Below are 25,267 nucleotides of genomic sequence, written 5' to 3'. Positions count from 1 at the left end.
TAAGGAATCCACACAAATAAGCCAGTTCTTTCTTTCTTTCTTTATTTTTTTGAGCAGATGAAGTAATGGGGGAAAGGGGAACTGGAACAAAACCATTATTTTTTTTTTAATAGAATAGGTCGATGGCTCATTTAAGCAATTAGGATAAACTAATGTAAAGATATTTTACCTTCCCTGAGAATATACCAGTTGGATAGTGTATAGAAGCAATGTAGAATTGAAAATTTTGTAGATTCCCATCCCTGGAAACCAAGACAGGAGCTTAGAAGTCCTGCAGTCACAGGATCAATATTCAAAATTAAAGAGAACCTTCTTGGTCATCTAGTCCAAATCCCATTTTTTAATGAAGAAAGGAGCCCCAGAGAGGATAAATGACTTGTTCTGGGTAACACAGCTGGTGGGTGGCAGAGCTTGAAATAGAACCATGCAACTCTCAATTCCAAGACCACTGGCCTTTCCTCTGTGCCATTTTACTAGCTATTAAAGGGTTTATATGTAATAATAATAAAAGAAAGCTTTGTGTATGGAGTCAGGAAGATCTGAGTTCTTAGTCTGCCTCAGACACTAGCCCTATAAGCATGGGCAAGGCTGTTACCCTTTCTGGGTCTCAGTTTCCTCATCTGTTGAAGGAATGAGACTCAAAGATCTTTAAGGTCCCCTCCAGCTCAAAAAAAAAAAAAACACTTAGGAAATTTTTAGAGGAAATATTTCAACATGAAATTAATGAATCAGGAAGACCTGAGAACAAATCCATCCTCCTTTCACTTCATTTAACTGTGGGTCCCTGGGCAAGACACTTAACATGTTTCTGCCTCAGTTTTTTCATCTGTAAATTGAGGATAATAATAGCACCTACCCATAGCTGTGGGGAGGATCTAAAGAGATAGTGTTTGTAAAGTGCTTTGTAAACCATAATTGCTCTAGAAATGCTAAAGTCTGTATGGAAGCCACATTACAAAGGTGGGTGATGAGGAGGGTGGAGGAGCCAACGTAACACATTCTTTTTAGTACTTTGGCTTAGAATGCTTGGGAAATATTTTTTATGGACTGAAGACCTAAAAAGAGACAAAGAAAGGGTGGAGATGAGTTTAAAGATAGAAGAGAGAAAAAGGAATATCAATGGAGCAAGATTCTAGGAGGAGATTTAGCTTCTGGGGACTCAAAGATAAAACCCATTGAGTCCCTGCCCTTGAGGAGGAGATCACAGGGTAGACAATGCACCTTGGACTGGGGTGGTCTTGGGAAGAACTCAAGAAGAAGAGGGAGGGGTAGATTGTGGACTGAGAAGTTTTGAGGTATGAGGGGAGGCCCCAGTGCTATTGTGGATCAGAAGGACCCAAGATCTGAATACCCCAGGGCTTGACACAATGTCTGGCCAATAAGTAAGCCTTTAAAAATGCTTATGAATTGATTGATCATGACAATAGATCCTCAGATTAAGCCAATAATATCCAAAGGCTCTAGGCTAGTCTTTGCAACTACAGACAGAAAAGTCCCTGCCATCAAGGAGTTTAGGTTCCAATGGGGGATTGGTCATCAATATTTGTAAGTCATAAAAGCTGCCACTTCTAGTTTGCAAAGAATTTTATATCTGTCAACTCATTTGGTCCTCCCAACAACCCTTTGAGGTGGCTACAGTGATTATCTCTATTTTACAGTTGATGAAACTGAGACAAAGAGGTTGTTACTGTAAGATTTGAGCTTGAGTCTTCCTGTTTGCAGATTCCTGCAGATTCCTGCAGATTCCTCCATCTTCTAGACTGCCAGGCCCTGGATATATATAAAAGTAAAACACGAAATTTATTCCTGCCCACAAGGAGCTTCCATTTTTTCAGGAGACACCATGAAGAGGGAAGGGGGTTTTGGTCTTGGCAGTGATGGAACCATGAATAAGGCAGTTGGTTGTCATTCCCACTCTGGCACCAATAGCAATATCGATTCAATTATTGTTCAGAGAATAAGAGATGGAAAAGAGTGACCAGAGGTAGATGGCAAGATCATTCACCCTCCTCGGGCAGCCCTCAGTGCCCTGATACATGGCTTCTTGGGATAGGAAACAGGGCTGGGGTCCCATAGATACAACAGATTGAGATGAGTTTTTGCTTATTCATCATGGCAACTCAGTTGGAGGAGTGGATTAATTTCCTTGGAATGGGAAAGGATTCATTTCTGAGGGAATTCATTTCACTTAGTGGGTTAGACCAAATGTTCCCTGGAAGCCCCTTCCAATTCTTAAAAAATGTGTGATTCTAGAAGCCCAAGACCTTGGGCTAGAGGGCCAGACAGTAGCTGATTCTGGTGGGAAGGAAAGTAAAATAGCAAGAGACTCCTGCTGGGTAGACCCTAGTGCCTCGAGGGGTAGTTAGATGGGATTCATAGACAAGCCACTTATAGATCATAGAACATCCAGGATCACCCAATGGGCAGTTGTGGAGCAAGGCCTAGTTAGCTCCCAGCTAGTGGGAGGTTCGTTCTGTTTAGGGCACAAGGATGGAGAGACCTTCCTGGCCTGGTGGAGTGGGAGGGGAAAGTGCCATGGTCCAGTGAGAAGAGAAAGAAGACAATACTGACCTTGACCTTATTCCTACCATCTGAGACCAGTTCCACTCAGAAATAACAGAGGAAGACTGGCTGAAATAATTTCAAGTTTGAGGAGAAGTAAAACAAAACAAAACAAAACCAAAAAACACCTAAATTAGGATGGTCTTAACTACCATAGCTATTGGGGTTTGAGAAAGATGCAATGAAAGAAAGAAAACTAATTAATTAGTGACTATAGAAGAAGCCTCAGAAGCAAATACCTCCCACAAACAAGGGGCTAAATAAATGGGTATAAACAGAATGACCCAACTAGTCATTTCAGACACAAAAGGTTGGTATAGGCACAAGGCCCTACGAGAGCACTTTTTGGGTGTGATATTTAGGCCATCAAAGATCTTAGATGCCATCAAGTCCACACATTTCATGTAAAGATGAAGAAACTAGGCAATATGTAAAGAGCAGATTTGGCCTTTGAGTCCAAATTCATTGCTCATTCCACTCTACCACATAAGAATGCAGATAATCCAACTTGAGATGACCTTTGAGGTCCTTCCAGTCTAAAATCCATGATTCTGGGGCACTAAAATATAAGTGGCACATCCCTTGAATCAGGGTTGGCCAACCTCTACAAGGTAGGGTCAGCCAGATCCTCAGGACACCTTACCACTCCTCAGTGTTCATTCCCTGCTTCTCCTGTCTGATATTCCTCCATCCTTTTCTCCTGCCATGTTCCCCATGACCATTCAAAATGGCAGCTAAACTTGGAGGTCATAAAATATATTCCCTACTGCCCTATAGAACTCCTTAGCTCTAACTGGGATAAGAACTGGTGACATCCCACATTTTCTCTCATTCATTCATTCATTCCACAAGCATTAATTCAGCATCTCTTGTGTGCTGGGGACCTGGTCTTAAAACTCCAAGAGTTTATAAGGATGAGCTTTATTGGTTTCCTACATCCAGAGGTTGGTATGTGTGTGGCTGGCTTACAGGGAACCCGAGGGAGCAGTCCTGAGAGATGAGTCAAAGAAAACATAAATGAGATGAAGAAGAACTTGCAGCACCCAGCCAGTTGTCCATGACTCTGGGCCCCAAGCAATGAGTGCTGTTATTGGTGCTTTGGGCATGTCCAGTGGACAGCTGTGGTGACTTGTCTGTCTTTCTGAATTTGCATTTTGCAGTGCCATAGAGAATGGGAGCCCGCCTGACCCCGTAGACTGGGAGGTCATAGATGTCGTCAATTATTTCCGTGCAGTGGGATTCGCAGAACAATCTATTGCTTTTCAAGAACAGGTAAAATCTGTATGGAAAAACAGCTGTTGATTTTTGGATGTAGCCAATGTGGGACCTTTTCTTTTGTTTTGTTTGACTAGACGTCCGCGTTGCAAGGGCTTTGTTTCCGTTTTCTTTTCCATTGGGTGAGGGGTGAGAGGAAAAGAAATAAATATTTGTTCATTAGAAATTGAATTAAAATTTTTAGGAAAAAAAACTGTTGGCTTAGGTTGCCACTCTCCACCTCGTGAGAGCAGCTTTGCCCTTAATTATCAAATCAGGGAAATGGGTAAAAGAAAGGGCAAGTAAACAACTGTTCTTTGGTGTAGCCTCTGCACAGCTCTTGGGCCTGGGAATCAGGAGATGAAGCTGATAGGAAAAATTTAAAATGAGAGAGCTAGCCTATTTTTGCCACTCTTTGTATACCTAGCATTTTGCATAATGCCTGACATACACTCTAGGCACTTAATAAATTCTTGTTCACTCAATGACTTGCAGAAATGCCCCCAGATGTAAGCCAAAATTAGTCTGAGACCCAGCTCACCTTCATCCCCCAGTATTAACATTCACTATTTCATTTCTTTTTAAATGTATTTATTTGTTCGTTATATTAAAGTTCTCTGGTATCTCCCTCCCTCCCCTCCCTGCACTAGAGAAGGTATCATTCAATATATATATGTGTGTGTATAAAATATGTGTTTGTATATATAAATACACACATATGTGTATATATAAAACTATGCCTTGCGTGTTTCTATTTATCATTTCTTTCTCTAGAGGTGGACATTCACCAGTTATTCTTCAAACAGTATTTCTATTGCTTGGTTCTGCTCATTTCTCTCATTGTAATTTCATGGAGGTCTTTCCAGGTTTGTTTCTTCATTTTTTTTAATTAACCTGCTTCTCATTTCTTACCATGCAGTTGTATATCACCACAATTGTATACCACAGTTTGTTTAGCCATTCCCCAATGGATGGGCATTCCCTCGATTTCCATTTCTTTGCCGCCACAAAAGCAGCGCTGCTATAAATATTTTAGAAAAAAGAGATTCTCTTTCTTTTTCTCTGATCATCTTGAGAAGCAGACCTAATTGTGGTATTTCTGAATCAAAGACTATCCACACATTTATAACCCTTTGGGCATTATTCCAGAGAAAAGTACTTTTTCACTGGAGGTAGGGATGCTCCTTGAAAGTAGGGAGCTTTATTTGTATTCATGTCTCCAGTGACTAGCACCTCACTCGATACATAATAGATCCTTAATAATTTCTCATTGGTTTATTTGTTAAATGGGAGATGACCATAAAACTTCAACCCAGATGTGATCAGAAGAGCAGATAGAACAAGTCCAACTTCTCCTGGCCAGAAGGTTTGTGGGCACGTTTATAGGCAGTTAGGGAACTTGGTGTATAGAACGTTGGGTGTCAAGTCAGGGACACCCAAGTTCAAATCCAATCTCCGTTCCTGACTCAGCTATGAGAGTGTGGGCAAGTCACTTCATCTCTAATGGCTTCAATTTCCTCATCTATAAAATGGGAATCATCATAGCACGCACTTCCCAAGGTTGTTTCGACAATTAAATGAAATAATAATTGTAAGGCACTTAGCAGAGTGCCTGGCATAGAGTAAGTGCTGTATAAATATTAGCTATTATGATTTGTTTCAGGGCATTTATCCAGAAGCTCCATTTTCAGGTGCTTAGAGTAAAAAGGTTGGTGATGGGGAGCAGGGAGATAGGCAAGAGGAGTTCCCTTCACCCCAAACATCTTTAGGCAAAGCCAGGATACATAGCAGGTACCGTAGTGCTGTCCCCCCATCCCCAGCACCAAAGATGAATACGGTAAGCCAAAGGGGCTTCAGAAGCATGGAAGTGGTTGGGAAGCATCTTTCCACTGTTCTTTGCACCATCTTGCCCTCATGGAGATCCCTGTCTGGGAAGTCACGTTTCCACTAAACTTAATTCATCTTTCTAACTTGACAAATACTGAAAGGATCTGTTATTTGTTTGGTTGTGGGGATGACGTCTCCATCTACCTGTGCTGGTGTGAAGATTCCCTTAGATAGACAGCCTTCTATGTTGTGGGGTTTGGGTTTTATAAGATTATTCAATTGCAAAAATGAATAATCTAGAAATGTTTTGTGTGATAATACATATATGATCCAGTTGAATTGCTTGCCAGCTCTGAGAGCAGGGAGGGAAGGAAGGAGGGAGACCATTAGGACCATATAACTTCAGAAAACCTGTGTGGAAATTTATTACAAATAATTGGTAAAAAAAAAAATAATTTTTTAAGATTAAAAAAACAGATGGCCTTCAAGTTTGTCAGAAAAATGTACCATGCTTCAAGTCCAGCTGGTGTTAAGCCCCTCCGGACTCAGGTCTCTGCACCGAGCCTTGTATGACTGACCCACAAGATTGTCCCTTGGTGGGCTTCCAGCTTGGAAGGCACCCCTGGACATTGGGCTCCATTTGCAGAACCTCAGCCATTACAGGGTCCTAGATCCATACTGGTGAAGCAGACAGGGGACATTTTGGTGGAGGGTTTCCTGACAATAAAAGAAAATGAAGCTGTTTGGGCTGCAGGATGTTGATGAGGAAAAGAATTCATGCTTCTTTCCCAAACCCTGTTCCTCCTTCAGCTCCTGGTTGTCTTCCACTATTGGTTGCTTGGCTCTGATCCAGAGAGACAGATGTGTAAGAGGGCCAGGGAGCCTCATTTGGACTAACAGCAAGAGCTCACATTTTCCAAGAGTTTCTTCTCAACTGTCCTCTGATGTAGTCCATGCAAATGTTATTATCCTTAATTTACAAATGAGGAAACTGAGGCTCTGCCAGGTTAACACAGCCTCAAGTCAAGAATCTAAAGGGCTCTAGCTGGTCCTCCACCTACAGAGGGTTACTGATTTAGAGCAGGTCTGGCCCCCTTTTGCATTTCACTGATGAGGGAAACTGATCCCAAGACCTGACATGACTTGTCTCCTCTCACAGTGGGAATACATTTCAGATCTGATCACCTTTAGCTTGCTGGGCTTTTAAAGATGCCTTCAGTTATGACTTTTCCCCCTTAAAACCCTAAGAATCTGTCTTAGAATCAGTATATCAATATGTATTGGCTCCAGAGCAGAAGAGTGGTAAGGGCCAGGCAATGGAGTTTAAGTTGACTTGCCCAAGTGTCCACACCTAGGAAAATGTCTGAAGCCAGATTTGAACCCAGACCTCCTCATCTCTGGACCTGGCTCTCAATCCACTGAAGCCACCTAGCTGCCTCCAGTCATGGCTTTCTTAAAACCTGATCCTTGTCTTTTTTTTCTGTGTATTTGGTAACTCCCCAAATCCTAGCTTTTGGAAAGACTTGAGGAAGGTGTCTGATGGGCTGGATTAGGTTTCATCTTTGTTTTCAGAGGCACAGTGTCCATCTGGATGAATAGAGCTGAATAACTCCCTTCTAAAATTTAAATGATACTTTAAAAGGTTAGCCAAAAAATGAATTAACAGAAACATCTACAGGCCTTATTCCCAGTTGTCCCAAAGCTTTTCACTTCCTGAATTGAGATGTCTGCAGCTCAGATTAGAAAAGGGGTGTAAATATTCTTTTCGGCACATTCAGCCCTTTAAGAATCCTACAAAATCTTTAGAAGTAGAAATAGCTTAGTTCAGGGATGCATCCTTTGGAGGGAGGCCATGCCAGGGCTGATCTCACTTGTTTGGCACAGGGAAATGGGGAGCTGAAATGGGAATGATCTTTTTCTTAAAACATTTTCATTCAGAAATACTTCAGGGGAGAAAGATAACTTCTTGTAACTGTGTTGATCCAGTTGGCCTTGGAGCCTGAGAAATAGAATCTCAGGGGACTGGAGTTGTGCAAGTGTGGCCCAAAATCCAGATGGATTCTTATTCTCAAGGAAACAGGGGAGGGACAGAACCAAGGCTGTCTTGAGGAATCCTGCATCTTCTAAATTCCCATCATTTTTTTCCCTTCTGTGAGGAAGAGACAAGAAACTAGTAGATTTGAGGCTGACCTGAAGTTTGTTCTGTCCCTTGAGGAGACAAGACAAGCAAGCTCCCATGTTTCCTAATGACAGGGGAATCTGAATCTTGGGTGATCTGATTCTCCCATCAGTTTAAGACAGAAGCCTTTCATTTTGGGCTAATAGGCAAGGACTTTCTAGGATATCTTAATTATCCCAATGGACCCTCACTTTAAAATGCCCATGCTGAGATGCTTCCTAACCCAATGATGGCCAGAATTTTTGACCCAGCCATGTCCTTTTAGATACAGCAACTGGGGTACCTGTGTTCCCCCACCCCCCAAAAAGTGGTACTGTCTGTATCCTTGGATTCTCATCTCCAGACTCTGCCTTGCCACTTCCTGGGAAACCATGATGGAATCTGATCTAGAACTTATTAATCCTGGTTGTGGCCTGGTTCTTGATGGAGGTCAGGAGTTCCTTTATTACTGATATCATCCACCAGACAAGCCTGCCATTGCTAGTTTCTGTGAATCTTAAAACTGCTCAGACTGTACCTTAGAAGATTTGATTAAGCTATTCCCCATTTTAAACAATGGAGGTACTTGGTCAGGAATGTATTGAGAACTTTTAAAATTACTCCACCCTACTCAGACAGTGCCTTAGGGGAAGATAAAGTTGCAAATTCCTGACTGAACAATGAAAAGTCCCCAACTCATACTTATAGTGAAGCCAAAACCTTAAGCTAGGTGGTCTATTTTTAGATCTAATACAAAAGGGTGCTAAGTACCTATAAAGGTTAAATTAATCACTAAAAGGTCAAGCAACTTACAAAAGGCAAGCTTAAAAAAAGAGGTGTGAAATTTTAGTCTAACCAGAGAAGGTGAGAACCAAAGAAGATGAGAACTAAGAATGGGCAGTCCTGGGAAAAAGCATCTACTGTGATTGGTAGATGTGAAAATTTAGGGGAGGTGACATAAGAGAAAATTCTCTTTAAAAGGAGCTCTCTGAACTCAGTTCAGAAGTACAGGAGTTCAGAGGAGGGTCTCTGAACTCAGTTTAGGAGTTGAGGATTTCAGTGAAGGACTGGAGATTGTTTGAGACGATCTTGTGGTGAGTGATAAAGACTGACTCTCTCTCCCTTAAGGCTCAGTAGGCCCTTTCTACTATTTTCTCTTTTCTCTCTCTCTCTTCCCTTAATTCCTTCATTTGTATTAATTAAAATCTCCATAAAACCCAGCTGACTTGGGTATTTTCATATTTGGGAATTTTTCCCATGGCAACCACTTATTTTTAATATAAATCAAGGCACTAAAAATTATCTTCACAGTTTGGCTGAAACCTTTACAGTTTTGGCAATTCACAGTCTCAGAAACCCACATTTTCGTGGTTACATTTCCAAAGTGTGTCCTTCTTCCTATCCCAGACTGATAGCCTGTTATTGACTAGGGTGTTGCTATAGCAATCAGATTCAGTTGTTACCTTTTCCCTGCCAGTCACCCAGGAGGATGTCAGATCACTAAGTGCAGTCTGTTTGGAGACTAGTTACCATTCTGGCCTGTGTGGCCTGTTATCCAGTTGGGCTGCTGGTCTCATTTGGAGACCTCCAGTTAGTTCTCTATTCTTTATTGTAGCAGTCCAGCCCATAGGTATTGTGGAGAGACAAGGATTGTGAGTGAGCACATGGCCATTCTGCGCATGGCAATGAACTCTATTCCCAGAGTGGCTGAAGTTAGGGCGTGAAACCTTGCTTTCCTTTGTCTCACTCGCCTGAGGATAATAACCCCACCTTCACCTTGTCATAATTTGCAATTATCCAATGGCAATACACATTGTAACTCATCTATATGTATTGAGGCATCATGTAACTTATCAATATGTATTGAGTTCATTTGCGTATCAAAGAGAATAAAAGGTAGGAACAGAGCCAGCTCCGCCCACTTCCAGGACATGGACAGGTTTGCCCTACAGACCAACTTCTCCCCTTTCTCTCTCCTCTTTTCTTTCCTGAGGCCTGGCCCTTCCAGGTCTCTCTCTCTGTCTCTCTCTCTTTTCCTATGCTAATACCTAGCATTGTCTAACTCTTTCAGTCTCTAATTTCTCTCTCTACTGAGCTAGTATTATCCTCTGACCAGTGCAGTGTTGAATTGGGATCACTGGATGGGAATAGCCTTAAAAGTAACGTCCAGTGGTTGGAGCATGGCTGTGGCTCCCGAATATTAATAATAATTGATTACTGACTCATTACTCATATCTCAAAGGTCAGCTCTTTCACGCCCTTCGTGGGATTCAAAAACTTCTATCCCTTTTCTATTTTCCTACCATAAAGCTTCTCGATGGTCGGGAGGCTTTATTTATATAGCTGGACCTACCAGGGGCACAATCCTCTGCAAAGGGTAATTCCTGGGAAATGGTTTCAGAGCATCTGTGAAAAAGACTCTGGAGGGGAGAATGTGGTCTCCTTATGACCCTTGACATGGCATTAATCCATTCTCCTGGAGATGTTTTTCCCATGGATGGTCCAGCACATTATCATTTTACAGGGTCTTATCATCAGAAGGGACCTCAGAGTTCTCCATCCTTGACTGGGGCAGCTGGCTATTTCTTGAAGACCTCCCTGCCACTTTCCAAGATAGCCTATTCCAGTAGGGCTTCACTCTCCTGGTTTGTTCCTGACATCCATCCCGGCTGTCTCCATTTCTGCCCTTTGGGGTTGTAGGGATTACATTTATAGTTGGACTAAATATAAGAGAATGTGGTCACCAATTAAAAAAATTAATACAACTCAAGTCAAAATGACTTTTTAGCACCTTTATTTACAAAAAGAGTGAAAGAGTGAAAGTAGAGAAATGTAAAAGGAGGGTAAAGAAGGTATCTAACCTAACACACTAAATATTTGCTCTAGCTCCTGGCTCCACTCCAGCAGGGGTAGTTAACCCCTCAGCTGGAGGACTTGGTGGTCAATTAAGCAAGGATTTTACCCATGTGGCCTCCTCCAAGAGGAAGGCCTCTCTGGTGCTAATCTTTCCAGAAGCCAGGAAAGGAGGGTCAACTTTTTTCACTCACCCAATCTGTAGCTCAAAGCTGCAGTCCAAGTCCAAAGGGGAAGATCCAAGAACAGTCTTACTAGAAGCAGTTCAAGTCACCAGCCCCTGGTCCTTCACACTAAAGATTCAGACCAAAGACCAAAGACCCTTTCTTGGACAGGAAGTTCATCATATTTTGTAGCCCTTTTTTAACATCACTTCCTGTCCTTCCACTTGACTGGGACCAAATGCAGTCTTTAAATTTGCTTAGCATTGCCTAGGGGGCAGCCAGTTGTTTCTGGAGGTGTTACTCACTTTAGTAAGTGGTTTTTGAACCTTCTCTAGTTAATGTTAAGTAGGGGTGTCTTCACTTTTAGTTGATTAAATTTAAAAGTAGGCAAGGGGAGAGTCAATCCCATCTTCACAGGGTCAAGCAAAACAAGGCTTCTCTCTTTTCCATGTGGTGTTTATGATAAAAAGTGACATTAATGGAATGCTTTAAAATTTGTAAAGGACTCTACATCTGTTTTCCCATTTTTTTCTTCATAATAGCCCTATGGGGATAAGTTTGATAGGTTCTATTCTCCCCATTTCAGAGATGAAAAATTGAGAGAATGGACACGTAGTCATGGGTAATTAGGTAGGGCAGTGAATGGAGAGCTAGTCCTGGACTCAGGAAGACCTGGGTTCAAATATAAAATCAGACACTATCTGGGCAAGTCTCTTAACTGCTGCTGCCCTCCTTAGTTTTCTCATCTATAAAATGAGGATAATAGTAGCACCTACCTCTCAGTATTGTTGGGAGGATCAAAGGAGACAACAATTGTAACCAGTGCATAGTAAGTGCTATGCAAATGTTGGCTATTATTATTGTTATTGCCATTAAATTACATTAAATGTAGTGCTATTCCCACTGCACCAGTGCTCTCTCAAATAGTCCTTCAGACACTTGGTGACTGCTAGTCATAGCCTGCCTCCCCCTCCTCTCCATCCTTTCATGTCCAGGCCAATATCCATGCTTGCTTTCCACCAATCTTTGTAGCAGTCAATAAGCATGTTATTACACATCTGCTGGGTGCTAAGCACAATGCTAGACATTGGGCCAGGGGGAGGCACAAAAACAAAAAATAAAGAAATTTCAGCTTTCAAAGAGCTAACATGGGATAGCATCATCTCTTTGTCTCTCAACATGTTGGAGGGCGCCATTTTGTCTGATATACTGACATGGTAATATAGATATAGGGATGGGAGCAATGTCATTTAGAGGCTATTAGAGTAAAATCCCTTCATCTTATAAACAACTGAAGGACAGAAAACTTAAAGGTGTGCCTCCATCTCTGCCCGAGGTGGGATTTGACCTCAGGTAAAAATCTGGAGCTGAAAGAGACCTCAAAGGCTTATCTCTTCCATTGTACAAAGAAACTGAGGCACAGGAAGGCTAAGTGATTCATTCAATGTCATGCAGCTTCTGAGAGAGAATCTGAACCCAAATCCCTTAACTCCAAAGCCAAGATCCCTTACACTATACCATACTGACCTCAACCCTTTCACTTTATAGATGAGGACATTGAGGCACACAGAAGTATAAAGCAACTTGCCCAGAGCCTCACAGATCTAAGTGGAAATGACTGACTTTTAACCAAAGTTATTATGTGACTCCAAAACCAGAACTCCTTTTTTCACTGATTTCGGTTACTGCCATTCTCAAACTTAAAGCCACATATTTTACTTTGAAGAAAATGATATCAGATATATCTGTCAGTCTAGCTTGGCAATGGGTACTCTTCCCATTGAACATCAGCTCTAAGTCATAGCGGCAAAAACCCCTTTGTCTTTGGAGTTCTAACCATCATTTTTCTCTGTCCCTCTCTCTTTTTCTGCTAATCAAGCCTCTGGGAAGATAAATTTCCATAAACCAAATACAGTCTCTCTTTTCTTTTTGTCATCTTTTTGCTGGGCTCCTTAAGTCAGTGGCATGAAAGGTTGTGTCTCGAGACCGTTCCTTGTTCTTAAGACAATCTTCTTTTCCAATGTCATGACATCACAGAACACAACTCATGATGTTCAATTCATTCCACTCTTATTATTCCATCGCTCGCCCCAAAACTCACCAAGTACAACAGTATTTTACTGTAAATAGCTACTCACTCAGCATTTCTGTTGAAGTTGCTCGCTCGAAACATCTTTTCCCCTTTAGGGAGGAAATAAAAATCATGTAGGATGATATTTTCCCACATTATCTGATCACTGATTTGTGATCCTTTCTGGAGGACGTATTGGGGCACATTTAATTAAGTCAGATGAAAAACCTTGCTGCTTCTCAGAAAGTAACAGCAACTGCCTCCAAAATCAATAGCAAAGAGAGGAAGCCACTCTAAGCAATAAGCAGCATTTGCTGAGTTGTGGCTTCAGGAAGAAAAGTTCTGAAAACTACCTGTTCAGAATTAAGAGCATCTTCAGTTTCAGTGGGTACACATGTCCTCCACTGATGGAATTCATAACTCTTTTTTTTTTTTGCCACACTCTATACATACATGCATCTTTGAGGTACTGAGGTTGGTCCTTGGATGAGAAGACATTTCCAGGGTGGGTAGATCCCAACTTTGAGAACTGCTGCCCCAAGGAAGACCAAAGGTTTCTATCTGGAAAAGACCCTGGGAAGCTATCCCAACCCAATGCCCTTGTTTTACAGATGAAGAAATTAGAGAATCCTAGAGCAATAAAGTGAGTTACCAAAGGTCATACAAGTAGATATTAGTAGAGAAGAACCTGCCCATTTGGAAATTACACTTGTTTTCATAGTATTTTTCCCCTATAAAACCCAAAGTCTGAAAGCTTTCAAAGAACCTTGATACCTTGATATTTCTAAATTGTGACAAATTTCAGGAACGCTTAAACTATTGAAGAGTGTTATCAGTAAGGAAGGAAATAATACTGAAATTTTGCTGTGGATGAGAATTTCACTGCATACAAATGCAAAAAAAAAAAGGATTAATATAATATTTACCAGAACAAATATAAAAAGCAGAACAAAATAGCCATTAATTGAAAGCAGAACTTGTAGGAAAATAGCACTTTGAATTCTTGCCTTAATTGGGAAGATTTTATAATGAACAGAAAAATATTAAATTGAATTGTTAAAAATTGAATATGGATAATGTTTCCCTGGATCACCTAATTTATGGAATTTCTGTCCTTCAGAATTGATCAGTGAGAAAATGGGTTTGTCTGAAGACTCATAAGAATGAAAGTTTAATATTCCTTCTAAAGACATCTTAAATAACACTTGCTCAATTTATTCCTTATTTTATCATTTCAGTAAGATGATGGCTATGCCTTTTGGACCTTGGAGGGTACCGAGGCTTACTCCTAATCTAGAGTTTTTCCTTTGCTGTTCTTCTTTGTTGGGGAGGTAGGTGAAATAATAGACAGAATGCTAGGCTTAGAGTCAGGAAGGCTCATTTTTCCATCTTCAAATCTGGACTTGAACTTACGAGGTGGATGTCCCTGGGCAAGTCACTTAGCCCTGTCTGTTTTGGTTTCTTGATTTATAAAATGAGCTGGAGAAAGAAGGAAATGGCTAACTGCTCTAATATCTTTGCCAAGAAAACCCCAAATGGAGTCACCAAGAGTCAGACACAACTGAATAAGAGCAATAGCATTCTTCATCACTATCTTAGGAGGCACAATAGCTAGACACAGTCATTGTTTCACCATCATTATTTCTCTTCTTCCTACGCTGCTTACTACTTTGCTGTCATGAACCTAAATCTTCTGGCCCCTTTTACAATCTAACTAACCCTAGACGTTTTGGCCCTTTTTACAGTTAGAGTCAGGAAGGGAATTGGGTCTTGCTCAGTAGGTGAAATCTTCTTTTGCAGCCAGTTTGGCTGGTAGATGCCCAATTCTTTATTTAGGGGTAGCTGCATTTTTTTCCTTAGAGTGCTTTTAATTGGAAAGGAGGTTGGGGCAAGTGTGCATTTTGGGAACCACTAAAATCCATTCCTAAGATTTTTTTTAATTTGAAATTTATCTCATTTGTCCAGTGAGTTATTTGTAATGTGTTTTCCAAATATTAAATTTAAAAATGCTATTATGATTGTGATTACTACGAATTTGTCATTTTCATGATTGCTGTTCTGATCAGAAGAACGCGGATGACTACCTCTACAATTTATTGACCTAAGTTCAAGGCATATTTTTTATACAACCTTCTTGGATGTGGTTGGACATGAAGCCTGATCATTCTCATGTATAATTTTCCAACTATTTTAATGGATGATGGATAAATACATGTTATATTTGGTGGTCCAAAGGTGATTTTTAGAGGTCACCATTTTGAAGCAAAAACTCAAAGTAAGGCAGCTCATTCAAGAGTAATTCATCCAACGTTCCTTGCACATCCATCGTTTGGGAGACACAAGACAAAATGGGGCCCATCATGGTTTAAGAGTAGGCAGTCTCCCAGTTGTTAGTGCTCCCCAAATATATGCATATATCTATATTTATAGATATATATACACACACACACATAGGTTGTGGTTTGTTATTGTTTTTATAAATAATTTGCTGGTTCTCATGATTGAATGTGAGCCCCTTTAGCACAGGCACTGATTCGTTTCTTGCCTTTTGCCTCAACTATGGCACCTAGCCAAGAAGTCCACCATGAGACACTTAGAAGTCCTGGTGAAGTTCATTCCAGATTGAAATCTCCCAAGTCTTCCATTCTTATCCCACTTCTCAAGACAGCCCCTCTCCCAAAGTTTCCCCATCATGGAAAATAAGGAGCCTTCTTCCTCCCTTCCAGGGTAGCTGTTGGTGGCGCAGCTCATCTCCCACCCACCAAGGGAGACCACAAAGATGGTGGCCTCTCCATTAGGTCACTGAAAGCACTGACCCTCACAATGAACTGAACTAGATTATGTATCTGTCTGCTGTGGAGGCAAGGCCTTTTCTGTGTGCTCTTGCTTCGGACAAGCCAGTGGCCTCCAGAACACCCCTCCTCAGCGCCGGCCTTGCCAGGTCCTTCAGGCTGCCTCCTCCTCCTCCATTCTGTGCCATGAGCCTCACACTTCCACCAATAGGATCCCAAGGCAAAGCCCAGGCCGCAGAGTCATTGGCTGAGAATTCTGAGCTCACAATCACTCCCTCCTTGGTAATGAACTGCTGAGGGCAGGGGGCTAGAAATTCCAGAGGACACCAAGGAGGGGTTTCTTCCCCAGAAGAAGATTTCTGCCAAGGAAGCGATGTGGTAGGAAGAGAAGGGAGGTCTTGTGGTAGGTCAGGAAAGCAAGTCCCCCCCCACCCCCTCACCTCCGTCCTTCACAAGGTGTGTGGAAGTTCCTCAGGCGGCCCCGGCTGTGGTGTGGCAGTGGATGACTTGATGTTGTTCCGGAGGCCGGTGAGAAAGCATGGTGAATTATTATAAAGTTCTAGGAGTGCCTCGGAATGCCTCGCCAGCGGACATTAAGAAGGCTTACCACCAGCTGGCCTTGCAGGTTCATCCTGACAAGAACCCAGAGAATAGGGAAGCGGCAGAGAAGAAATTCAAGCAAGTGGCTGAGGCCTACGAGGTCTTGTCCGACGCCAGGAAACGAGACGACTATGACACTTCCAGAGGGAGCTATATCAGGAGAGAAGAGAAGGGCGACAACAGCCGAGAGACGAGCCAGCTGGAAGATCTGACGTTCCACATGCCCCGCAGCGCCTTCCAGGACATTTTTGACGACGATGACCTCTTTTCGAGGGATTTTTTGTCGACGGGCCACATGAGCTGCCCCGGGAGCCGGCGTAGGCCCCGACCCAGGGGGAGGTATCACACTTCTCTTTTTGATGTGGCCCCCGTCCTGGGCACAGGGTTCTCCACCTTTGTCTCCCTGGGTTCAGGAAGAAGCACGGGCTCGACTTGGTCCTTCGTGCCATTTGTGAGCAGCAGCATGGGAAATTTCAGACTCGTCACCACCTGCAGTCAGATAGTAAATGGCAGAAGAATCGTTACAAAGAAAATATTTGAGAATGGGAGAGAGAGGATCGAAGTGGAAGAAGAGAGGATGATCCAGTAGGTTCTTCGGCCACAACTGGTAAGGAACGAGGGCCTTTTGGCATGAAGGAGGGTCTGCCTGCTGCCCACAGGTGGCACGGGCTGAGTTGTTAGTCCCCAGTCAGCTGAGCTATTAAAAATAAAACCCTAAATACTTATATAATGCTTGAAAGCCTGCTAGAAGCCATTAATATATTATTCTGGGTTACATTGCTCTTTATTAAGCTATTTTTTATTTTGTGCAACAATCAAGCAGTTTGAAGGACAAAGTTCCCATATATTTTTAAAAAATTATTTTTAAACTTTTTTAGCAATGGAGGCCATTGGGGACCTGGGTTCAGAGGATCTCCGTTCAGTTCCCAGCTCTTCCACTTGCTTTTTGTGTGACTTTAGGCAAATCTCTAGGCCTCCAGATCTTCAAAATGGTAGATTTGACTGACGACACATGACTGTTGTCTAAAATATAGGCTGAAAGTTCCTGTGTCCTGTACAGTTTGGGTCTATAGGTTGAGACCCTGAAAGGAATTTGGGATCTGATCTCACACCTTCATTTTATGGGTGATCCTATTGAGAACTAACTAGAGAGAGATTAAATGACTCTCCAGTCCCATAGGTAGGAAGAAGTAGCTGTGATTTGAATGCAGGTAGGCCGAGGATGCTCTCTCCCTCCACATGTTGCTTCCCTAAGAGGCCTCTTAGTACCTCTCTCATAGGACACTCCCCATCCCAACAACTCTTTTAAATAATTTACACTTTTACAAGGAACATTTGAGCCTTTCTATATTTTTTTCTTTCATGGGGAGCCGGTGTTTTAACTCTACTTTATCATGTGAGGGAACACGGTCCAGTGGGATGAAGGCTTAGGAAATGGAAAATCTTTGTACCGAGTCCATCTCTGCCAGTCCTTAGATGTGTAAACTTGAGTAAATTACTCTAATCTCCTCATCCGTTCAGTGAGGATAAATTCTCCCTTGCCCATGTCACAGGGCTGTTGTGAAGATCAAATGAGATGAAGTCACAAGATGGCAAGTGGAAAACTGAGTCAGTTACACAATGGAAGACGCCACCATCATGATGGAGAAACCACTTAGGATGGGCGATGGAGTGTGGCACTTGTAGTCAGGAAGACCTGGGTTCATCTTCTGTCCATTCTCTGGGGGCAGGGGGGTACGTGACGCAGAAGCGAATTATTTAATCTTTCAGTTTCAATTTCCTCATCATTAAATGGGGATAATGATACACAGTACTTTCTTCTCATGGTTATTGGGAGGTTCAAGTGAAATCATATACATAAAGATATTTGTAACTCGATGGCAATTTCTACCATGCTGACCTATAGAGATGAATCCGAGTAACAGGAAGGAATAATTAGTAAATTCCTTTTGATGTCTTTTTTCCCTAAAATGTAATCATTTTTGTATATATGTATAAATACATAAAACACAAATATATGTGTACACATCTTTGTAAGTGAAAGTGTTGCAATATTACATATGTGTGTATACATATGGAAAAGACTTCTCATCTTGATGCCATTGGTGGATATTGAACGATGATAAAAAAAAAATTAAGCCCTTCCCTTCCATCTTAGAATCTGTACTGTGTATTGGTTCTAAGGCAGAAGATTGATAAGGGCTAGGCCATGGGGGTTAAGTGACTTGCCCAGGGTCATACAGCTAGGAAGTATCTGAGATCAGATTTGAACCCAGGACATCCCCATGACTCTCAAGCACCCAGCTCCCCCCAACAATAATGAAAATTTGTAAATCTCTCATTGTTTCTTTTGGAGCTCAAATTTGGTCAATATTTTCAATTCAATATTCCAATTTTTTTTTTAAGAATGGAAGATGTCATCATTGGCACAATGTTGCATTTATTTCTATGCTGTTGAGCTTTGGGGGGATTTATTTTTTAAGGTAAAAGATTTGTTGCATGACTGACTGTCTTTACTGTTCTGTACTTTCTGTTCTGTTTGTATAATCTAATTTAATTTATGAATGGGGGGGGGTGGATTTAGACACACACTCCACATATGTGTCCCAGTCTGTTATTCTACAGTTGAATCTTGATAAACATTTCAGTAAGTTAAAAAAAAAAAGAATGGAAGATGTCATACCTCCCTTAAGCTAGCAAGATTCAGCCTCAACTAAAAAGTGAGAACAGCTTATGGTATTCCCCGCCATATGCTTTAAGGTCTTTCAGCAACATGTTGGTGTTGGCACATAGGATTATGGAATATTAAGGCAATTCATCAAGCATCCCCTAGACCCATTCCCTTCTTTTTCAGATGAGGAAGCTGAGGATGAGAGGGAGAAAAGGAGCTGGCCACCATTCTGATTTCCCTGGCTCACTATTTCCCTTTCCAAGAGACCCCCCTTCCCCATATTAGGTAGATGATAAGAGAGCCATTCTAGTCCCCAGTTCATGTCCAAAGCAAACCTTTGAACCCAATTTTAAAGGCTTAATGTTGTTCCTACCACTGGGCGATGCCTTCTAGTATCACACACGCCTCTGGTTCTAATGGAGTTCCATCAGGTCCCGCTGGGGAAATCGCACATTCGGAGCGTGAATGTCTCCTACCACCGCAACCCCCCAACCTGTGTGGTTTGACCACAGACATTTATTCTCTGCATTTTAACCTCATTAGGTTGGCAGAGGCTTGACACTGAAAAATGCCCCAGCTCCTTCTGTAGGGGTCAGCGATTCAGCAGTGCCCCGAGTCCAGGGGAGGCAGAGGGCAGGAGGGCGAGAATTGAGAAGGACCTGCTGACTTCTGCCCAGCAGCAATTATGACCTGCCTCCGTCTCCCAAAACTCAGAGGCATCAGTCAGAAATTTCATGATGTTCATCGAATCCATGTGTATTTGTTTGTTTTTAATTGTGAATTCCATCTGGCCCTTTGTTTTCCAAACCCTGGTCCAAGGTGAACAGTAAAGTGTCTGCTGAGCACAGGGAAAACAAAATTGGAGCATGAAACACGATTTTCCGTTTTGTCTGAAGTGGAAGCCAGATTTCGGCGTCTTTCCCGGACATTCTCTGCTTTTGACAGAAGTGCTGACTTGTGGAAGATCTTAATGCCAACCGACATGAAAAGATTTCACTTTGCGGGCCCTCGTGGAAGCCTCCTGATTTTGCAGAGCAGAGGCAGATCCATCTGTCTTAATCTTTGTGTAAAACATACACATCCAGCATCCCCTTCAATGAATGACTAAAAGCAAAGCCGGGGAGCTTGCGGATGAGACCATTTATTTTGAAAAGTCTCAAACGAGAACAAGTGGGTGGTGAGGCTGTGGGCAGATTAAAGGTTGCACATCTCCAGAAAACAAACCTTGATCCGTCTCTGCTTCTGGACGCTAGCGACATCACAAAGCCTTCAGACCTGTGCCTGCCCCTTGGGTGGAAAAAAAATCTATTTGCTGGGAGCCCACACAAACACTGTTTTTTTTTTTGTTCTCTCTGATCTTTATAAAGCTCCCTACTCAGCTGCCCTGGGAAAGGGGAAGAATGATCAAATGCCTGGGAGGGCACATGGCTAGGCTGAGCCACATGGCTATTAAAATACTCTGTTCTCTTGCCCCCTCAAAGAGCCATCCTGAGAACTTACCTCACTGGTTATTGGGTGATATAGAGTCCAGGCACATGGTTTTGTTCAGATGCAAAGTCCAGTGAAGGCCTGAGAAGTCTAAACCCACAAATGACCAGGCTGAACGAAAAGAGATTTTGCTGAAGCTTTATTGCCAGAAACAACATGGAACCTGGAGACTTTGACTGTCATGGGGTCCATAGCCAAGAGGAGGATGATAATGATGATGATGATGGTGGTGGTGATGATGATGATGATGATCGTGATGTCATCCTCAATTTCCTAGCATTCTTCCCAAGAGATATTCAAATCAGTTCATTAGGATCTGATCATATTTATTCTTACAACAACTCTCTCAAGTAGATGAGAAGTTTTGGAAATTTATCCCTTCAGTGAGCTTTCTATATCACTCTGGGGAAAGAACTCTTCCTTTCAGAGCTGTCAGAGCTCCTCCAGCCTCATGGCCCGCTGTATGCCACCTCTCATGTAGCCATTGATCTCCATTGCCTAAATGAGCTCACCTGCAAAGTGGTGTGACAGTGGAAAGCAATTTGCTTTACTTGTAAAAATGGGTCTAGACATGAGGAGAAAAGAAGCCCTGCAACCAACCATCAGGAGTTTAGCCCCTCCGCTTATTAGGGCTCAAATCCAAGTTTCTAACTTCTGAATTCATGACAATTGTGTTGATGAGAAATAAATAGTAGGTGACATTACCCACAGCACTATTATTCCAAGGATCTCAAAACACTTTCTACTGTAGAAGTCTTCAGTTGTGTGTATGGGTGTATATGAGAGAGAGAGAGAGAGAAAGAGAGAGACAGAGAGACAGAGAGAGACAGAGAGACAGAGACAGACAGAGACAGAGAGAGAGAGTGAGACAGACAGAGAGAGGAAGAGAGAGTCAGGGAGAGAGAGAGAGAGAGAGAGACAGAGAGAGACAGAGGGAGGGAGGAAGAGAGTCAGAGAGAGAGGAGAGACAGAGAGAGAGGAAGAGAGTTAGAGGGAGGGAGAAAGAGAATCAGAGAAGGAGAGAAGAGAGAGATAGAGACAGAGGGAAAGAGAGAGAAAGACAGAGAGGGAAGAAGAGAGAAACAGAGACAGAGACAGAGAAAAAGAGAGAGAGAAAGAGAGAGAGAGAGACTTTTCATTTCCTTTATATATAAGTTCCTTGAGGGTACATAATGTTTTCCTTTTATCTTTGTGTCCTTAGTATTCTGTGTGTGTATAATTTTTTTTTTCCAAATCTTGTGACTTTATCAATTTAGGGAATCTTCCAGTATGGAAACTCTCTCCATCGATCCAGATAGAGATCAGCAACTCACCCGTAATTTATAGTGTTAGAATGTTGCCTGAGATGCTAAGAAATTCAGTGATTTGCTCATAGTCACATGGCTAATTCTCTATCAAAGGCAAGATTTGACCCAGATCTTCCTCTAGGGCAGGGGTCCCCAAACTATGGCTGGTGGGCCACATGAGGCCCCCCCAAGGCCATTTATCCGGCCCCCACCACACTTCCAGAAGGGGCAGCTCTTTCATTGGTGGTCAGTGAGAGGAGCACTGTATGTGGAGGCACTACAAATCGTGGTGTTGCTCACTGCAGTACTACTTCCGGTGACATAATCCTTTGCGTGGCGCCTTGTTCTGAGAGTAACTGAATGAGAACGAGGCTCTGTGCAAAGGATTATGTGGCTGCACAATGGAAGATGTCAGCCTGGTGAGCAGTGATCTGGGGGAGGGGATTCCGCACTGTGTCTACTGATGCTGGGTATAATGGTGGCGGTGATGGGTCTGTGCAAGGTGTGACAGGCCCAGCACAGCCAGCTCTGCAGCCTCCACTATCCCAGACAGCGGTATACAGATTTATTCATAGTTTTTTTTTTTTAAATAGTCTGGCCCTCCAATGGTCTGAGAAACAGTGAACCGGCCCCCTGTGTAAAAAGTTTGGTGACCCCTGCTGTAGGGCTTCTCCCACTCAGAGCACTCACTCCATCCCATTGTACCTCAGATTATCCAATATATTCATGTGCACCCTGGTAGCTCTTGGAGGGGATGATGGTTGGCTCGCCATCTTGAAATTCCATTCACTTCAGCCATAAGAACAAGGTTGATGACGGATGGTTAGGGCTTTAAAGTCTGCTGCCCCTTGTGGCCTTAGCTTCCCTAATCTCAGATGAAGAAACCAAAACTTTTATATTATTTTGGTCCTGACCTGTGATTTTATCTGCTTTCCGATGTGGAAACGTTCTCCATGGATCCGGATGGGCAAGTCTACCCCTTTAGCTTCAGATTTCCTGAGAATGAGTTATGCAGGGCACTGGGAGAAGACAGAGGACTTATCCACGGTTAAACAAACCTCGTGTGCCCATGGAAGATGTTGAAGAAGATCTTCCCGACTCAGTGTGCAAAGTACGAGAGGGCAGCATATTGTAGTGAATGGAAGGCAGGATGTGGAGTCGGGAAGACCCAACACTTAAATCTTGGCTATGACTTTGGGCAAATCATTTGTCTTCCTGCGGTGGCGGGCAATACTCTAAAACTTTCAGTGACAGATGAGTACTGATCTGCCTTAGTAGTGGGAATCTCCATACTTGAGAGTCTTCTATGTTTATGACATCAGAAATCCAAATTTAAAAAAAATGTATAAGCCCTCATTCTAAGCCAGTGGAGGTACAAAGACAAAAATAAAGCCTCTCCTGCTGCACCCCCAAGGAGATTCCATTTCTTGACTTTATGCTTATAGAATCTCAGCTATTGCAACTCACAGGGGAGTCAGAATCTTCCTTAGAACATCCCTAAAAGATGTTTATCCAGCCTTTGTTCATGTAGCTCAATACACAGCAAAAGTGATAGCCTTGGGGGCATCTAGATGGCTCAGTGGATAGAGAGCCAGTCCTGAAGTAGGGAGGACCTGGGTTCAAATCTAAAATCATTTACTTCCCAGCTGTGTGATGATGACTCTGGGCAACTCACTTAACCCAGCTTGCCTAGCTCTTGCTGCTCTTCCATCTTAGAATAAGGTGAGAGGTTAAAAAAAAAAAAAGGGACAGCCTATTTGATTGATAGTTAAATTGTTGATTGAAAAGAACTTAATTTTTTTTTCTTTATAATTTTCTGTGTGGGCCTCCTGGCAAACCACAGAGAAGAGGGAAATGTGCTATTGGTAGCTGGTTTAGAGATCTCCCAGGAAACCCATTCTCCTGGAAACTGCTCTCAGATTTCAGTCCTTCCATGCCTACTCACCAGTTATATGACCCTCAGGCAAAACTCTCCACTCCTCTGAGCATTGGGTCCATCTGAAAATCAAAGGATCGGAGCTGATGGTCCCCAAGGTTCTACTAGCTGTAAATCCATTTATCTCTGATGGCAATTGATTGGTTGATATCCCAATGCATGCATTAACTGTTAAAGTCTAGTGTGGGTTTGGAATACTGTTTTTTATTTTTTGGTTTGTTTGTTTTTAAGAGGAAAATTGAGACCCAGTAATAAGGTTAAGATAGGTTGCCCAAAGCCATCATCAATGAGTCCAACATGACCAAGACTTTGGAAATCTGAGTGCCTATTGGCACAGCCAAGTGCCTGATGTTAGGAATCTTTGCTGTTGTTTCCTTCAAATCATTTGGAGAAACCAGTAACTTAGTTCTTCTTGTCATGTATCAATCTAGAGAGCTACCTTTTTCCCATCTTCAGGTCATGAGCTGTAAACCTCACCATCAGTGTTACTAAGATATAATCCTTGAGATTTTGATAGCTGTGACTAGATGTGGGTCGTGTTTAATCAAATCCCAATTTGTTTGGCTCTTTCTTTTTTTTTTAAGGGAAAATGACCTTTGGAAACATTTTTCTTGAGCTCGTCCCATGTGAAGTAAAACGATTTGGGTTTTTTGGTTTGCTAACAGTCCCCAGGACCTTATTTCTTCCTTCAAAATGGAAGAGCAAGATTTCTAAGACTCTCTGGAGCTTTTAGAGGTAAAAAATTGGTTTTATTTTATGTTTTCTGTTTTAGGAAATTGATGGAAAATCCCTGCTGCTGATGACAAGGAATGATGTGTTGACAGGACTTTCATTAAAATTGGGTCCTGCTCTGAAAATCTACGAATATCATGTAAAACCTCTGCAGACACGGCATTTAAAGAACAACTCCTCGTAGTACAGTCAAATTGGGGCCTTGGACCTCAAATAATAAATGATTAAGTAATTTAGTTTCATGTGATGAAACTTTGTAAACATAGAAATACATATACATGTATATGTTGAGAATTTTAAACCAAAAGAAAACTTTATCCTATGGGATAGAACAGGCAATCCACTGTCCCCAATTCAACCATCGGTAGCTAGGAACGCCACCAGAATGCATGGTTATCCATAGAATCCTGGAGAGAATTGGGCTCCAAGGCCTTGAATGACAAGGCTTGCTTTATATATATACATATATCTTCATTCCTTCACATGCTATTTCCCCCAAACTCTCAAAAAGACAAAGAAACAAGGAAAAGAACATCTTTGCTCATGGACTTAGAGAGAGATGGGAAAAAAAAGAAAAAGGAGGGTGGAAGTTGGGTGTGGGAAGAGAGAAAAGTGAAAGGAAGAAAGAACCCTCCCCAAGTTCCTGCTCCTTGTTGTAGCTTAGTGTTACTTGGTTGGAATTGCCAACACCCTTATTTATAGAGGGTCCTCTACTTGACCTTATTAAGGTTTACCCATGTTGCCATATAATGTGTGAAAGGAATGAGCAGACACTGTGCACATAAGCCCATTCCCGAGCCGAAGGCAATGCTGAGAAGTGAAGTGCTGTTAAGTATTTGGGGTAATTGTCCACTTCCAGCTTGTTTTCGTGAG

At 42.2% G+C, this 25,267-nt stretch overlaps 1 protein-coding gene across 3 annotated transcripts in view; it reads left to right on the top strand.

The window, feature by feature from the left end:
* Nucleotides 1-24,630, top strand: part of SAMD13 (sterile alpha motif domain containing 13) — a 52,337-nt gene extending 27,707 nt beyond the window's left edge. For 2 of the 3 annotated variants that reach the window (XM_056815419.1, XM_056815420.1), the window contains exons 3-4: nucleotides 3,723-3,834; nucleotides 24,435-24,630. In XM_056815419.1, the coding sequence (XP_056671397.1) occupies nucleotides 3,723-3,834; nucleotides 24,435-24,578 (256 nt within the window). In that variant the 3' untranslated portion in view covers nucleotides 24,579-24,630. Of the gene's footprint in view, nucleotides 1-3,722; nucleotides 3,835-15,756; nucleotides 16,889-24,434 lie in introns of those variants that run through there. The other variant, XM_007480615.3, reaches the window with a different exon arrangement.
* Nucleotides 24,631-25,267: the final 637 nt, after the last annotated feature.

This window comes from Monodelphis domestica, chromosome 2 (assembly GCF_027887165.1).
Source record: "Monodelphis domestica isolate mMonDom1 chromosome 2, mMonDom1.pri, whole genome shotgun sequence".
Lineage (NCBI taxonomy): Eukaryota > Metazoa > Chordata > Mammalia > Didelphimorphia > Didelphidae > Monodelphis > Monodelphis domestica.
This window is presented reverse-complemented; position numbering and strand designations above follow the sequence as displayed.